A 12381-nucleotide genomic window follows, 5' to 3' on the forward strand; every position below is an offset into this window, starting at 1 on the left:
GATGTTTTACTTTTCATTCTATCGAGTCCTGGAGTACTTAATACCCAACAATTTAGTTGTTTACCTAGAGCCGATGTCAATTACAAAATAATTCTAGTCATATTATGATCAGTAGTACTCTCAGTCAGTACAGGACTCAGAAAATACTCAGTAGACTCAGTATTAGTCCCGTCTTGTTCAGAATTCAGTTTAAACCTTAGTAAACTCAGTCAGCTAACAAAATTCAGTAGTACTTCATCAGTCAACAAAACTTAGTAAACTCAGTAACAGTTCAGTCAAATAAAATACAAACTAGGAAATCAGTCCAGTGTCTATTCAGTTGGGAGTAGGATTCAGCACTGAGCTAACCAAGGGATGGGGGCATTCCTACCAGCAGATGGTTTGAACCTTAGCAGCAATCCCAATATTACAGAACTACGTAGACAGCATAGGTTGAGATATCTTCCTTCTAGATTAAGGTTGATATATCTCACATGAGTTTTTCTGCCAACGAGGGTTGACGAAAGAGCTTCCTACCAGAAAGAGTTAACTCACAGCTTATTTCTACCCTTGGCACGGTATTAATACCCTTCCAACTGGGGTTACAGGTTATACCCCAATCTATTTAGAAAGGGGCATGTCGGTTAGGTGATTACCTCCCATAATCTCAGTTTCAGATTCAGTCTCAGTATAGAACTCACTTCAGTTTTATAGATTCAGGACTATCAGACACAGTCACTCAGCTCAGTATTAAACTTAGTATAGTTCCACAGAATCAAGACTGTTAGATATAGTCATTCAGTTATCATTAATTCAGTATTAGTATACTTAGATATCAGTTAATCAATATTCGGACTCAGTATTCAGTGTTATAATGATCTCAGTTATAGTTTATGTATTCATGCGTGTACTCTCATCAAGTTATACTCATGTCATTTAGTCAGTATTGTACATGCATATGAACCCATGCATTTCAACCTACCTCACTTAGCATACAAGTACACTCTGATGCATACTTTTCTTTTGCGCTGTGATGTCTTATATCATAGGTTCAGATGCACGGGCTCCCGATCATCCCTACCAGTGTCAGATTTTTAGCAGTCAGAGTTAGTGGTGAGTCTTCATAGTTTGAGGACATGATTATTATTTCAGCATTTCAATTTATTTCAGTAGTTGGGGTTAGTTGGGGACTTGTCCCATCAACGCTACATTTCAGACAGTTTAGAGGCTTTTCAGACTAGAGTATTTTTAGACAGGTGTTTCAATTTTGGTATTGTTATACCTTATTCAGTTTTAATTTAGTATTAAACTTTATGGCAAGTTTCTGCTCAATTTTCATATATTACAGTATTATTATTCAGTCATTACAGTAGGTACCAGTCATGGATTAACTTGTGGTTCTTCAGGATTATGAGCACCGTGTGGCATCCGGGGTACAGACTTGGGCGTTATAAACTTTGTATTAGAGCCTAAGGTTCAACAGAGTCCTAGGAATTTTGAAAGCCACGTCTAGTAGAGTCTTATGCACAGGTGTATAGCGCACCACACTTATGGACAGAAGGCTACGAGATGTTTTAGGAAAAGTTTCCCTTCTTTCAGTACTTATATCATGCAAGTGAGCATGAGCTCTATTTAAACTCTATGTCTAATCTAAGTTTCTCTTTCGTTTACAGAATATGCCTCTAAAGAGGACTATGGGAAGAGGAACGGTAGACCAACCAGAACCCCAGCCCATCCAGCCAGATCCTCTGGACGAGCATGTCTCCCACACTGAGTTTAGAGCATCTTTCACCATCCTAGCTCATTCTGTGGCAGCCTGGAATGAAATCCAACTGCTGTTCTGGCCAACCCAGTGGCCAATACTACTGCTGCCAGGATTCAGGATTTCGCTTGAATGAACCCTCCATCTTTTACAGGGTCTAAGTCAGATGAGGACCCTCAGGAATTTCTTGATCAGGTGCAGAAAGTTACTAATATTATGAGGGTGACAACTGTTGAGAGTGCTGAATTGTCTGCATATCATTTAAATGATGTGGCTCACTCGTGGTTAAGTAGTGGAAAGCAGAGAGGGCCGCAGATGCAGGGCCCATAGAATAGGAGAAGTTTGCAGTTGCTTTTATGGATCGGTTCTTCCCGCTAGAGTTAAGGGAAGCGAAGGTTTTGGAGTTTATAAATCTGAAGTAGGGCAATATGACTGTACAAGAGTATTCTCTCAAGTTCACTCAGTTAGCTAAATATGCCCCCCATGTAGTAGCAGATAACAAATCTAAGATGAGTAAGTTTGTGTTTGGGGTGTCTAGCAGTGTTGTCAAAGAATATAGGACTGCAATATTTATTAAGCAGATGGACATATACAGGCTTATAGTCCATGCTCAGTATATAGAGGAGGCCAAGAATAAAGAGAAGGTGAGGGAGAACAAGAGAACGAGAACAGGTAGTTTCAACTTCGCTCAGCCTAAGTCTAAAGGAGGGAATCGTTCCCAGTTTTGCCCAAAATCCTCAATTACAGCTCCGTCCTCAGCCAGTGCTCCTGTTTCAAAATTCAGAGATGGCAACAGAGATAGGGCATCAGGCCCTAAACCTCAGGGTAGTGCTTGCAGTGCCCGAACCAATCCCCTTTGTCAGAAATATAGTAGGAACCACCAGGGTATCTGCAGAGCTGGCAGTGATGTGTGTTTTGGATGTGGCAAACTAGGCCACAGGGTTAGACAGTGTCCTCAGGTGGGTTTGCAGAGTCAGCATAATCGTCCCCCAGCTTAGTCTGCTCGCCCGAACCAGCAGGGTGACTCTTCCAGTGCCACCAGTGGGCAATGCCCAAACAGACTCTATGCTTTTCAGTCCCGATAGGATTAGAAAAGCTCTCCTGATGTAGTCACTAGTAAGTTACAAGTTTATCATTTGCATATTTACGCTTTGCTAGATCCAAGATTTTCTTTGTCCTTTGTTACTCCTTATATAGATGTTAACTTCGGAGCCAGTCCCAAAATTCTATCATAGTCTTTCTCAGTCTCTACCCTAGTGGGTAAATCCATCATATTCAGGCGGGTATAAAGGAACTGCCCGATTATGTCATCTCAGAAAGTCACTTCAGCAGACTTAGTCGAATTAGAAATGATCAATTTTGATGTCATTCTCAACATAGATTGGCTTCATTCCTGATACGCCTTAGTCGATAGTAGAAATAGAATTGTCTAGTTTCAGTTTCCAAATGAGCCCGTCCTAGTGGCGGGGTAGTACTTCAGCACTTAGGGGTCAGCTTGTTTCTTACCTTCAGGTGAAAAAAATGATATCTAAGGGATTTGTCTATCATCTCATTTGAGTCCAAGACTCTAGTTCAGAAACCCCTAATCTTGAATTAGTGTCAGTAGCCTGTGAATTCCCAAATATGTTTCCCGAAGATCTTTTCGGAGTTTCTGTCGAAAGGGAAATTAATTTTGGAATCTATCTTCTCTTAGATACTTAGCCCATATCTATCCTGCCATACATAATGGCACCTGCAGAACTCAGAGAATTAAAAGAACAGATGAAGGATCTCCTAGATAAGGGGTTTATTAGACCCAGTATATCCCGGTAGGGTGCACCAGTTCTATTCGTGCATAAGAAAGATGGTTCTCTCAGAATGTGCATAGACTACCGTCAGCTAAATAAAGTCACGGTCAAGAATAAGTATCCACTTCCCAGAATCAATGACTTGTTTGACCAACTTCAGGGTGCGAGTTATTTCTCCAAGATAGACCTCAGATCAGGCTATCATCTGCTTAGATATCTTTCTGCTAGATTAGGGTTGATACATCTCACACGAGTTTTCCTGCCAGCGAGGGTTGACGAAAGAGCTTTCTATTAGAGAGGGTTAACTCACATCTTATCTCTACCCATGGCACGATATTGATACCCATCCAATTAGGGTTATAGGTTAGACCCCAATATATTTAGAAAGGGGTATGTCGATTAGATGATTACCACCCACAGCCTCAGTTTCAGATTTAGTTTCAGTGTAGAACTCAACTCAGTTCTACAGATTCAGGACTGTCAGACACAGTCACTCAGCTCAGTACAGAACTCAGTGTACTTCCACATAATCAAGACTATTAGATACAATCATTCAGTTATCAGTAATTCAGTATCAGTATACTCAGATATCAGTTAATCAGTATTCAGACTCATTATTCAGTGTTATTACGATCTCAGTTACAGTTTACGTATTCATGCATGTACTCTCATCTAGTTATACTCATGTCATTCAGTCAGTATTGTCCATGCATATGAACCCACGCATTTCAGCCTACCTCACTTAGCATACCAGTACATTCAAAGTACTGACGCATCTTTTCTCTTGCGCTATGATATCTTATATCATAGGTTCAGACACACGAGCTCCCGATCATCCCTAGCAGTTTCAGCTTTTCAGCAGTTAGAGTTAGTAGTGAGTCCTCATAGTTCGAGGGCATGATTATTATTTCAATAGTCAGGGTTAGTTGGGGACTTGTCCCATTAACTCCACATTTCAGACAGTTTAGAGGCTTTTCAGACAGATGTTTCAGTTTTGGTATTGTTATACCTTATTCAGTTTTAATTCAAAATTGAACCTTATGGCAAGTTTTCGCCTAATTTTTGCATGTTACTGTATTATTATTCAGTCATTGTAGCAGGTATCAATCATGGGTTAGCTTATAGTCCTTCGGGATTATGAACACCGTATAGTGTTCGGGGTACAGACTCGGGGCGTTACACGGGCAATGAATCGTTGACTCATGTTTACTTTGGGTAACCACCTAACTCTCGTAGTGCCCATTTTTAAATTGTTCTAAACATGCATCTTTCTGAATTCAAAATCTGAAATCTGAAATGAAATCTATATTCTGATCTGAGTTTATCATGGATTTGTCTGATGTGGTATCGTCATACCAAGACTTGCAAGTCATACAACCATACATTATCAAGTTACAACTCTTTTCAAGCAAAACAATGTTTAGACCACTAAATCATTCAAACAATTCAAGATCTTTCTCTGTAATCACTTCATAATTTTTTTGCCGTATATTTTAGGATTACTTAGTTATTAACTTTTCGATACTTCTTACCATACTTAAACCTCTTACCATATATTTTAGGACTGCATAATTATAAAGAGAATAATTAATTAATAATTTAATAAATTAGTAAATGAAAGTTTTGTCTAAAGGAAAATCTTTTAATGAACGACAAATTGTTCAATTCACTTTTTTAAGGGGTTTCACACTTTTAATATAGTATAGACTATATATATATTATAGATTATTAATTATGTTTTTCTTTTATTGTGACTTCTTCTAAGTTCTAATGACAACTTATCTTTTAACCTCTTAACAACGCCACCCCCAACCCCCACGAAAAAAAATCTAATCTTTTAAGTAGCCATAGTAAAGCATTTAGATAAGAATGAACCTTCATTAATTGGAAAGAAAATCTACAAAAAAATTATGGCATATTTTGATGTATCATTTGACTAACTTCAAAATAAAAACAGCCAAAATACATCAGTACCAGCTGTTTTTACCTATTTCTTTATTTAACTTTTTTTTGCCCTTTTTCAAATATGAAAGAATTAAATTATTACGGCAATGATGATTATAGCATGACATCAGCAACCTATTTAGGATAAATAACTCCTTCCTTTTTAGTTGACCTGTATACTAAAAATTTTTATTATAAATTAATTGTCAATTTAAATAATCGAGAGATAATTAATTATTTTTTCAGACCTAAAACATTGATTATTTTAGAATTAACAGGCACGCAAACAAGTAGATAAAGATTAAAGAAATTAATAAGGGATATACTTTCTCCGTTCCCAAATACTTGTTGTCCTTGTTAAATATTGATATTCCATAATTAGGGAGTACTTGTTATTTTAAGAAACTAAAGACAATGAGTTGTTTTTTTCATCTTTACCCTTAATCTTAAATATAAAGAAATATTAATATAAATGAAAGAAGAATTAAATAGAGATTAGGAATAAAAAAAGTAACAAATATTTAGGAATGAAGGAAATATTAGTCACATTACACTCTTATTTAATACTTTCTTAGTTTCAAAATAGTTGACCATTGTTAGTTTCAAAATAGTTGACCATTGTTAACTTGACATTCTCCTTAAAAAAATATTTATTAGAAATTTATTTTATCAAATTAGTCTTATTGATTATGCTTTAGAAATATAAATTTTAGTATATTTACTTTGTTTAGTCAAAGGAATGTGTTGGTTGTGGTGCATTGGATAGGGCTATTCTATCCTTAACTAGAGGTCGAGGGTTCAACCATGTGTATGGAGAAAACTCTGTTCGGAGCGCTGCTACGGCCCTGCAACGCGCGATCCGAATTAGTCGGGGCTCGAGTACGTCCATCGGACACCGGATGGGAAACCACAAATAGTACTAATTTGGTTAGGGAGAAGAGGAAATAGTACTTCTTGCAAGTCCAAGGGCTTTTGTTCTTCGTGGCGCATGCTATTTTGAAACAAATCTATTTGGCTCTTAAAAAGAAGCTGTTTGAGAAGATTCAATTGGCCTGAATGAATTTCTATATTCACAAATTTACCAGTAGCTAGTTCGTGAAAAGAGTCATTATATTCTTATTAGTGATACTTATGATTAAAAAGTGCAATTATGAAAACTCCTTTCTGTGTTGATATATGAAACAGGTGCCAGAGACTCTTTCAGAAGAGATTCTTGCAAAGATGGGTGCACCTCAGAAAGGTGATGCACCAATCATTGAACCAAATGATCTTGTTGAGGCCGATGGATTTATCTTTGGTTTTCCAACAAGATTTGGGATGATGCCTGCTCAATTTAATGCCTTTCTTGATGCAACTGGCGGTCTTTGGCAAGCTCAGAAACTAGCAGGCAAACCGGCAGGCATTTTCTATAGCACTGGTTCTCAAGGAGGCGGTCAAGAAACTACTGTGTTAGTCCCGTTTACTCTCTCTCAATAAATCCTTTTAAACTCTTCTTTATCTATGTTCTATTAATCTTTCACCAACTTGCTTGACAAGGGTGTGGATGCACTGCATTGGAAGCCTAAACTTTGGTCTCGTTTGATACAAGGGATAACTAATCCTTATATTAATCCTAGAATGAGCTTATCCATGTATGGTTAGGATCCCGGGATTGTAGTGTTATTTTACTCCCACCTTGAGTCAGAGGCGAACTCAGGATTTGAAGCCTGTGGGTGCACCAGTGTTGTCAAAGGCACGCATAAGCCTCGAAGTAAGACTCAAAATGTATTGAGCGGTCGTCTCGCTTAATGTGCAGCTTAGGTTCTAATTTCTGAGACATACTTTTCCTAGACGAAGGCTAAACAATTGATATTTCACTTTATAAAAAAAAGAACAAAAATTTTGTTCATATATTTCTCATACTTATATTATTAGTCTTGGACTAGACATATATTTATATTTTTTTCTCCTTTTATGCCTTTTTTGTTAAGTCTCACACTTTATTTGTACTTTGTGATTAAACACAATAGACCTTGAAGCTTTTTTACGCTTATTGCTTATGATAATATTGTGGGGCACCAATATTATCTTAAGACATTAGAAAAACTTTGAGTGTCGATTAAGGGATATTATCATATTCAATTGGTCGCCAAAGACATGAACAATAATGCAAAAATAATTATATCGAACGAATATGAGCTCTAAGATAATAACTTTACTTTCTTATAATATAAAGTTTACTTTTATAACCCTCAATTGTGGTAGGTTAGTGGTGAAGGGGTGTTCACCTTAGGGATTGGTTGTGAGTTCGAATCCCCATTTCATCGATTTTTGTTACAACTTTGGTAATAAGCCTTTAAATTTAAAGAATTGAAATATGAAGTTTACTTTTATCATTTTTTAACAATCAGTTGTGGTAGGTCAATGGTGAATGAGAGTTCACCTTAGGTATTGATCGCTGGTTCGAATCCCCATTTTATCAAGTTTTGTTAATAAGGCTTTGTACTGATCGCTGGTTCGAATCCCCATTTCATCAAGTTTTGTTAATAAGCCTTTAAATCTGAAGAATTGGAAATAAAAGAGAAAATGTTGTGTGATTCACGGGAATCGATCCTTGGTTGCATGGGTGGAAGTGCGGGCCTCAACCAGCACACCAAGATGCACTATCTGTCAACTATGGGTGCACTTTAGTATATATTCCAATTTATCAAGGTATATACACATATATACACACAATTTTTTTCGACATTAACGGGTGCACGTGCACCCCCACCGCTACACGTGGGTTCGCCTCTGCCTTGAGTATAGGATAACTAATCTCGGGATAATTATTCTCTGGATAACTTGTTTCTTAACCAAACGAGCTCTTACTATACAACAAAAGTTATCCTGTTGCCGTGGAAGTCAAATAATTAAATATTTAGTTATATTTTAGTAGTTTTATTTATTATTATAGACTAGGGTTTTATATTTCCTACTTTCATAAGGATTAAACTTTCTAGAATAGGATTTTATATTTTCTACTTTCATAAGGATTAGACTTTTTAGATTAGGGTTTTATTTTTCTTACTTTCATAAGGATTAGACTATTGATGTAATACTCCTATTTAAAGGGATTTTTGGAGAATAAATTGATAAGTCTTATTTTAGCAAAAAACAAGAGATTGGAGTTCTCTCTTCCATTGAACTCTTAAGGTTTTAGTCTCCCTTAAACGAGCTGAAGAGATCGGAGTTCTCTCTTCCATTGAATTCTAAGGTTTCAGTCTCCCTTTAATGAGCTGAATTATATATTGACCTATGAATCGATCCTTTGCCCTAGAGATCCTAACAATTTGGTATCAGAGCCTAACACAATGGTCGATCAAATCAATTTCAGATTCCATGAAGCGTGCGCTTATAGAAATCCTAATGGACTCTAAAATTGCAGCAATGGAACAATTTCTCTGTTAAAGAATTGTTCAAGTCATCCAAGAACATTGTCTAGCTTAGGAATTGGCTTTACAAAACCAACAATCCATAGAGTTGAGCTGTGTAGCGCCCTGACAATTGGCAAATCAACAATTTCTTCTACTAATGGCAATACATCGCCAGTTCAACTAGCCGATCAGAATCATCCAACAAGTGGTAATTCACGTCCAACCATACGAAAGTATGCAGAGATGGTTTTTTCTACTTGTAACGGCACCAACGATCCATTAATTTGGACACATCATTGTGTACAATTGTTTGGTATGGTTGAGTTTCCCATGTTGGGAGAATCACAACTATGGGACTATCAACATATGGGCAAATTAAACTGGTAAAATTGAAAGATATCTACGTCAATTTCAAGAAAAGTTGGCTAGGGCTGGAATTGGATGATTCAGTGTACACTATTTCCTGGAATTCGAGCTTGAGGACAAGCTCTTTCAACGTGAGGAGAGTAATGTTGTGGATCCGTGGAAGTCAACTAATTAAATATTTAGTTATATTTAGTAGTTTTATTTATTATTATAGAATAGGTTTTTATATTTTTTCCACTTTCACAAGGATTAAACTTTTTAGAATAGAATTTTATATTTTCTACTTTCATAATGATTAGACTTTCTAGAATAGGATTTTATATTTTCTACTTTCATAAGAATTAGACTTTTTAGATTAGGGTTTTATTTTTCCTACTTTCATAAGGATTAGACTATTAATGTAATACTCCTATTTAAAGGGTTTTTGGAGAATAAATTGATAAGTCGTATTTCAGCAAAAAGCAGAGATTGGAGTTCTCTCTTCCATAAAACTCTAAGGTATCAATCTCCCTTAAACGACCTGAAGAGATCGGAGTTCTTTCTTCCATTGAATTCTAAGGTTTCAGTCTCCCTTTAAACGAGCTGAAGAGATCGGAGTTCTCTCTTTCATTGAATTCTAAGGTTTCAGTCTCCCTTTAACAAGCTGAATGATATATCGCCCTGTGAATCGATTCTTTGCCTAGAAATCCCAACATTCCGTCTGTCGTATTGATATTTAATGATGTAAATAAATGAAAAAAATATTGTAGCAACATTATAATAAGAAACCACTTACTGCAACATATCTCTATTCGACAAGTTCTCATTTTTTGAAATGTGTAAACAGCGAAACTTAAGAGTACTTTCTATATAAATCGCATAAAGCAACCCCCAACCTCTATTAGGAAAACAACATAATTGATCAATTTGCTAAGAAACATATATTGATTATCAACTGGTGTCATTTTATTTATCTTCTCCTTGTGTATATTGAATTAAATTTTTGAACGAAATGTTGTTAGATGAGATCCAGTTGGCCTAAGGTGCATCCTCCCTGCATTTACCCTAACGGACACAACTTGGCAAACAAAATGTGTGCAGTAATTTAGTTTGTTAGCCTTGAAGTGGAAAATTTTCATATTTCCTAAATGTGATGATATATTGTGCAGGTTGACAGCTATTACACAACTTGTTCATCATGGATTGATCTTTGTTCCAATTGGCTACACGTTTGGAGCTGGGATGTTTGAGATGGAAAAACTCAAAGGTGGAAGTCCATATGTTGCTGGAACTTTTGCTGGTGATGGCTCCAAACAGCCTACTGAGCTTGAGTTGGAGCAAGCTTTTCACCAGGGAAAATATATCGCCACAGTCACTAAGAAACTCAAAGGCTCGGCCCCTACGCAGATCTTTGTTACTAGCTATAGTTTCACCATTGATATTTTTACTTCTAGTGCCACACAGACACAAACTCTCTAGGGTGTTAACATTTTTCCTTTCTCCTTTAGTTACTACGGTTATGTCTTATCCCACTGTGAGCGAGGAGTACCTCAAGGCTGTTGACAAATGTAGAAGGAAACTCAGGACTCATTGCTGAGAAGAATTGCGCACCTCTTATGCTCCGTCTTGCATGGCACTCTGCAGGTACCTATGATAACTTTTCCAAAACCGGAGGTCCTTTTGGTACCATGACGTTAAAAGCTGAGCAAGCACATGTTGCAAACACTGGTATTGACATTGCTCTCAGACTCTTGGAGCCCATTAAGGAGCAGTTTCCCATCCTCTCCTATGCCGATTTTCATCAATTGGCTGGTGTTGTTGCTGTTGAAGTTACTGGAGGACCTGACGTTCCCTTTCACCCTGGTAGGATGGAAAAGCCAGAACCACCTGTTGAAGGTCGCTTGCCCGATCCGACCAAGCGCTCTAACCACTTGAGAGATGTGTTCGAGAAACAAATGGGCCTTTCTGACAAGGCTATTGTTGCACTCTCTGGTGCACATACCTTAGGAGGGTGCCACAAGGAGCGGTCTGGTTATGAGGGACCTTGGACAGTCGATCCCCTTGTCTTTGTGTAATGGACCCAATCGATTTCTGAAAAACAATTGAATTCGAACGCAGAAATGGGATCGACTTTTATTAAGAATCAACTAGCAGTTACAATCAAATTTTTAAGAATTCCACTAACTATTACAATTGGATTCTCAAAAAACTCCAAGCTCTAGCTCCAATTTTGTAATGGTGAAGTTTAGAAGGCTAGAAGAATTGTAGGAGAGAATTAGGAAAAAGAAGATAAAGAAGAAAGAATTTTGGTAAAGGAATACCAGAGTTCGTTATTCTCTTTTCGGTAGTTATAGTTGACTAGGCGCCTCTCCGTCGTCTGATTATTTCCTTTAGATTGATTAAATCTACACCATTCACCTTTTAACTGCCCAAGTGAACTTCTATAACTGGCTCACGTGCTTCTCATGTGCCTTTGCTTATAAGCTGCCACAGGACACCCCTTTTGGAGTCACTCATATAGTTATGACTTCATTTGACTATCCCAATTCTTTACACTCTTTACAAATATTTCATTCCTTACAAAACCGTCGTGTACAAATCGACCTTGTCCTCAAGGTCGGAGCTGGTCGACAAATGCTGGAAAATAACTCGAAATGTTACCCCAATCCTCCCAAGTAGCTAAATTTGGTCCTAAATTCGCCCATTGAACCAAGACCTTCACCCCCACAGCGTTGTTCAACTTAAACTACAAGAAAAACGGCCAATAGGGACGAGAAAAATGGCCCCTAAAAGTCTATTTGCAGTCCCTAAAGGTCAATAACGACGGGAAAAATCTAGTCGTCACCTGTCCCTATAGACTCCGTCGCTAAAGGTCAATAGGGACGAAATTTTAATACCGGTCCCTAAAGCCTTTTTGCGACTGATAAAATTCTGGTCCCTAAAAATATTTTAGGACCACGTTTCTGGTCTTTATACATCCACCTTGAATTCTTTTACGACAAACTTAGCTGGTCCTTGAAAGCTTTTACGACCAAAAATCTAGTCCTTGAAATGTTTTAAGGACAATTCAATATTGGTCCATAAAGAAGTATATTTACCTGTTTTAATTAAAATTGATGAATTAAAAAAATGATTTTTGACCAAAAATGTGCAACCAATATACAATTTC

The 12381-nt window shown here is 37.2% G+C and overlaps 1 protein-coding gene and 1 pseudogene across 1 annotated transcript; both read left to right on the plus strand.

Annotated features, from left to right (window-relative positions):
* The first annotated feature begins 6276 nt into the window (after positions 1-6276).
* On the plus strand, positions 6277-10462 carry LOC124887694 (probable NAD(P)H dehydrogenase (quinone) FQR1-like 1). Its single transcript, XM_047397588.1, has 4 exons — positions 6277-6399; positions 6658-6920; positions 8879-9113; positions 10382-10462. The coding sequence occupies exons 1-4, from the start codon at positions 6277-6279 to the stop codon at positions 10460-10462; spliced, it is 702 nt and encodes a 233-aa protein (XP_047253544.1).
* On the plus strand, positions 10388-11394 carry LOC107844139 (annotated as a pseudogene).
* Positions 11395-12381: the final 987 nt, after the last annotated feature.

The sequence above is a fragment of the Capsicum annuum genome, chromosome 10 (genome assembly GCF_002878395.1).
Source record: "Capsicum annuum cultivar UCD-10X-F1 chromosome 10, UCD10Xv1.1, whole genome shotgun sequence".
NCBI lineage: Eukaryota > Viridiplantae > Streptophyta > Magnoliopsida > Solanales > Solanaceae > Capsicum > Capsicum annuum.

Bases quoted from the DNA above. Each gene is read 5' to 3' on its own strand.
- LOC124887694 (XM_047397588.1), top strand. From the start codon at position 6,277: ATGTGTATGGAGAAAACTCTGTTCGGAGCGCTGCTACGGCCCTGCAAC. The intron at 6,400-6,657 runs GTTAGGGAGAAG...TATATGAAACAG, and splicing joins CCACAAATAGTACTAATTTG to GTGCCAGAGACTCTTTCAGA. The intron at 6,921-8,878 runs GTTAGTCCCGTT...CTAAAATTGCAG, and splicing joins GGCGGTCAAGAAACTACTGT to CAATGGAACAATTTCTCTGT.